This window comes from Pteropus vampyrus, unplaced genomic scaffold, assembly GCF_000151845.1.
Source record: "Pteropus vampyrus isolate Shadow unplaced genomic scaffold, Pvam_2.0 Scaffold342, whole genome shotgun sequence".
Lineage (NCBI taxonomy): Eukaryota > Metazoa > Chordata > Mammalia > Chiroptera > Pteropodidae > Pteropus > Pteropus vampyrus.
Window position 1 is genome coordinate 20275 of NW_011889123.1, and position 5147 is coordinate 25421.

At 52.7% G+C, this 5147-nt stretch overlaps 1 protein-coding gene across 1 annotated transcript in view; it reads left to right on the forward strand.

Annotated features, from left to right (window-relative positions):
- LOC105304450 (ryanodine receptor 2) overlaps window positions 1-5147 on the forward strand; it is a gene marked incomplete at its 5' end in the record, with an annotated part of 220090 nt that overhangs the window by 4909 nt on the left and 210034 nt on the right. Inside the window, 2 exons of the mRNA XM_023522367.1 lie at window positions 1253-1424; window positions 1838-2158. Of these exons, the coding sequence (XP_023378135.1) occupies window positions 1253-1424; window positions 1838-2158 (493 nt within the window). The remainder of the gene's footprint in view (window positions 1-1252; window positions 1425-1837; window positions 2159-5147) is intronic.

The following is a 5147-nucleotide window of genomic DNA, read 5'->3' on the forward strand; positions in this document are numbered from 1 at the left end:
GCCAGAAGACTGCAGAATGGTGGGAAAGTCTTTGTTATAGTGAATTCAAGATGGAAAGTACGAGAAAGGGGGCAGCAAGTTTAGATGATTTTTTTTTTTTTTTAATTTGACAAAACTGGTAGTTTCTCAGAACTCCGAAGTGTATATTGGTTTGTCCGACATTTTTATTTCGGGGTTTTCTAGGTATGGCAGACCGAATGTGTTCAGACCTGGACTGCCTGACTGTCACTCGCCCCTCCTCCCGACCTGATGAGCTACATACTCCAGGTCATTTAATAGCAGATCCGGTTGCTCAGGCCCCAAACCTCGAGTCATCCCCGACGCCCCTCCTTTCCATTTGGAGCCCTGGTTCCATCCGCCAGCAAATCCTCCACCCTCTGACCGCCCGCCACGCCCCCGCCGCCTGCCACACCGCCCGTCACCCTCGGGTTCCTCGGGCTGCCTCCTGGGCTTCCGCGACGCACCCTTGCCCATCTGTTTTTCCTTCAACAATCTGAGTGACTGTCGCTACCTTAAAATATCAGTCAGTGCTGTGCCACTGCCTGAAACCCAGCCTCCTCGTTCCCCGGAGAGTATCCCTCCGCGGTGTCCTGATGGCTCTCGGGCCCTAACGGCCGGGCATCCCGACTCCGACCCATCTCCCCAGCTCTCTGCTCTGTCACTGCACGTCGGCCCCTGAGGCGCGGCGGGCAGGCTTCCTCCTCAGGTCCTTTGCGCCGACCGTTCCCTCTGCGTGGAAATCTCCCCCCCACCCCCCGCCACCCGCCCATATCCACGACGTTCCGCTCCTTTGGGTCTTTCCTTAACTGTCACCTTCTCAGTGACACCTCTTCCGATCATGCTGTTCCTTATGGCCGCCCTGCGTTCTGGTTCCCGCCCGTGTTTGTTAGTTCCCCCATGGCCTCCTTTCTAGCAGACTGTTTAATCTACTTAATGATTGTGTTTATGTCTCCGATCGAAAACATGGAAGCTCTGCGAGGGCATTTTGTCTGTTTTGTTTCCAGTCTCTAAGATGGTGCGCGGCTCCCCCAGTCGCAGACGGGGCAGGAAGGAGCGGGAGGGCGAGGCCGTGTGCGGAAGGCCGCAGAGCAGCCCGAGCGCAGCGGGGGGTGGGACCGTGGCGTTTAGGTTCAGAAGGGGGCGGGTGGTGTCGTGATCACAGCGGACGAGGAGGCTTTGGCAGCTGGAGACCTCGCTCTCCTGAGACTGGCCTGAAGGAATCAGGTGGCTGAAGACGTGCGCTGGTGGACAGGAAGGTGGGGAGGAACGGAGCGTGTCAGCTGATGACGGTCAGCTCCGTGCTGTCATGTCAGCTGATGACGGTCAGCTCCGTGCTGTCGTGTTGGCTGATGACGGTCAGCTGCGTGCTGTCGTGTCAGCTGATGACGGTCAGCTCCGTGCTGTCGTCTCTGGTGTACTGCTGGGTACTGAAACTTGGCAAAGCGGATGGTGAGCGAGTGTGTGGTTTATGGACGAGTGGGTGACAAACAGAGAGAGAAATGGGAACGACCTCTGATTCAGGACGTTTGGCCCTGGGCGTAGCTGCAGACTTGCCGCGTGTCCCCGCGGGCCGGCTTGGTGATGAGACGCCGGCCGTGGGTCGCACTTGGCTGCGCTTGCATTCTCGGTGTGCCGGGGTGTGGGGCGTGCGGTCCCCACATCGCCCCCGGCGTTTTCTCCGCCCGTCCTCTCAGGGGCTCCTCCCGGGCTTTCCTTACTTCTCGTGTTGACGGCGCCGCTGTGCAGCGTCTCTCGCCTCCCCTGCCCCTTTCCCGGGCAGAACTCGGGTGGCCGCGCCCCCGGGAGCCTGACCAACGCCTCTCCTTCTGCCCCCCAGAACGTGATGCCGCTGTCCGCGGGGCTGTTCAAGAGCGAGCACAGGAACCCCGTGCCGCAGTGCCCGCCGCGCCTGCACGTGCAGTTCCTGTCGCACGTGCTGTGGAGCAGGATGCCCAACCAGTTCCTGAAGGTGGACGTGTCGCGGGTCAGCGAGCGCCAGGGCTGGCTGGTGCAGTGCGTGGACCCCCTGCAGTTCATGTCCCTGCACATCCCGGAGGAGAACAGGTCTGCCCCGCGCCGTCGGGGGGGGACACACAACGAGGCTAAAACACGTGTCACGGCTCGTGGCGACGGAGACGCCATCGCGTACGTTCCAAGTGTAAACCTGTTCCTCGCCACTTTGTTACTGAAACGAAATCTCTGTGCCGCGGTGGAGGAGGCCACGCGGTGGCGAGCTGTCTCCTTCCGCCCGCGGTTTCCTTCATGGCGACGGCCGGGGAGCCCAGGCAGGTGCCCCCGCCGCCGACTCGCGCCTTAGAGTGACGCGGGGGCGCAGGGGCGCAGGGGCGCAGGGGTTGCAGACGGAATGAGTTCACTGCGCGCAGCCGCATCTGACAGATGAGAAAAAGTGAGACCCCGAGACGGGAATGAAGGACGGTTGTGAAAATAAGTTGAGGGCTTAGGAAATCTGGGCAGGTGAATTTTTTCGTGTATTAAATTTTTATTTATATATTTTAAGCGAAGTAATTAGAATGATATATCATTTATAATGTTTAGATGATTGGATTTTAATTGCCTTCTCGTCTTATGGGAGAAGAGTTTTAGTGGAAATTTACATCTTACAACGTTTTAAAGAAGTTACTCAACAACCCAAAGAAACAACATTTGTGAAGGAATTTTTCTTTGTGAGGGGAAATATTTTCTTGTTTCTTGGCAGAGAATTTTAAGATTGTAATTTAATGTCATCATTCCACAATCATAGTCCAAAATACGCTCCCATCCTAATAATTTATAATTTATATTAATTACCTGTGACAAATGAGTGGAAAATTTAAACTCTTACTATAAACCATAGAGAATTTGAATCAGTTTCCAAAAATATAGAAAATGCAAATCATAAAAATGTGTCATTGGAGTCAGGTTGCAGAGAAGGTAAGGATAGGCAAGAAACAAAGTGAGGTACGGCTGGTGACAGTCGTTCATTCCACACGGCTCTGCGTGGTCGGTAAAGCCACGTCCCCCATGGGTCTCATGCTTCCTCGAAGCCAAAGGACAATCTGATGAGTTTCAGAGTTCAGATTCCAAAAGAGAAGTGCCAGCTATAGGTGAGTAGAATCTTCCTCTCGTGTCCCCGTAACATGGCAAATCATATTTAAAACTTTGGGATGGTAGTAGATGTGCGTCAGGCCTCTGTTTTCATGGCACATATCATGGTTCATAATTTGCTTGTTTTCTGGTGGTTTCCCTCCACAACTGGAGAGTGAGCTCCCTTCGAGCACGAATTGTATCTGTATTGCTCACTGCATATCACCAGTGCGCAGCACTTCAGAGTGTGAGTTGTGTTCGTTTGTACTGCAATAACAACCCCAAATCTTAGTGGCTGCAAACACACTTCTGGCTGGTGTTACGTGAGGTGGCCCACTGCAGCTCTGCCCCAGGCGGGGATGGACCGTGGGTTTGAGACCCTAGCGACAGGCAGCCCTGATCTGGGACACACAGTGTCCAGGGCCAACGGCGATGTCCAGGAGGGCGAAGACACCTCAGGCCCCTGAGAATTTCTTTTCATTTGTGGCAGGTATCATCTCCACTTAGATTTTATTGTCCAAAGCCGGTCATACAATCAAACCCAAAGTAAGCAGGGCAGGTAAGGGTCCCCATCTGCGGGGAAGAGGAAGATTATTTACTGACACATGTGATCCACAGCAGGTGCTAAGAAGGTGCTGGATTATATATTTGGCATTGTCCTTCCGACAGATAAAATAGTGAGCTATTTCTTTTGCCGTCCTCCTATTAAAGCCATAGTTCACCCCTATGACCACGAGGGTTGGTGCGGGAGACAAGCTAAATTACTTGAGGTATGTGCTTTTGTTTGCCTTGAGCTAAGTGTAAAGCGATAGGATTTAGGCTACAAATCCTGCAGAATTCTCTTGTTCATCCATTCCTCAGACATGTACTAGTACCCACAGTGCTCCTGGCATCAGGTGCAAAAAGGTGAACAAAGCAGATATGACCCTTACCTTGAAAGACTGTTGTAATAGGGGGAGAGGAAATAACAGGTATCATCAGGTGAATAATGGGTTAGGAGTGACAGCAACAGGGTAGACCGTGGGGTCCCTATGTGCTGCCTCTGACTTTCTGTGAGCGAGGAGCTGGTAGACCGAGTGTGCTCTCCGTGGGAACCTCGAACGCAGATCCTGCGCTGCGGCAGTGCGCATGTTCACGCGTGTGACCGCCATTCCGGCCGAGGGGCGGGATCATAGTCTTCCCGGGAGGTCCAAGATCCCGGCTGAGACCTGGCAATCATCCTCCACCACACACTGAGGGAGAGACTTGCTCAGTTACCCCTTTCCAGGAACTGGGTGCTGGCAGCGGGGCCCAGCAGCTGTATGGTTTCCTAGGAAGCCAGGTGCTGCACGGGGTGGCTTTATAATGCAGGAAGCTTCTGAGTGTTAGGAGGTGGGGTCTGGACAAATTCTGCACCATCAAGCCATGATGGCTTTCTGTACAGTACCTGTGACGTGGAAAGCATAGGGACAGAGGATAGGCATGAACAGGATAATAGACTACCTAGGGTAGTGACAAAGCTTAACAATAAATAATCACTAATAATCGCTCACTACCTACTGTGCACTAGGCTGGGTGCTGGGTGTGGATATCGATATGAGTAAATATATAATAATCCCCTGTTCTGATGAACTTCCATTACAGTCTCACCAAGGGTGCCTTTCTAGATAAATGAGATTCCCGCGATCATGAGCACAGTGTCACCCATGAACAGTCTGTATAATTTAACTAGTTTAGAAAAATTAGCACGCGTAAAGGAATTTGATAAAAAGAATGTGTTCTTAAAATGGGCTCCATCCTAAAAGGAAAGACTTTAGGCACATTCCGGCCATAGTTTTGAGGTTTTATGTGTCGGAAGGGCCTGCTATGTGCAAGAAACAAAACGACCCGAACTAGGTGGGAATCTGGTGTCGTCTCAGAGATTTTCTAAGGTGAAAATGTCACCGTAGGGTTTGCTTCCTGAGCGGCAGGCACTCACCCGGTGGAAACCAGGGAGGCACTGGCCTATGTGCGTGTCTGGGAAGGACGTTAGAAGGTAAATTATGTGGGAGACATGAGCCCGTCACCTACTTCCGACTGGTTAG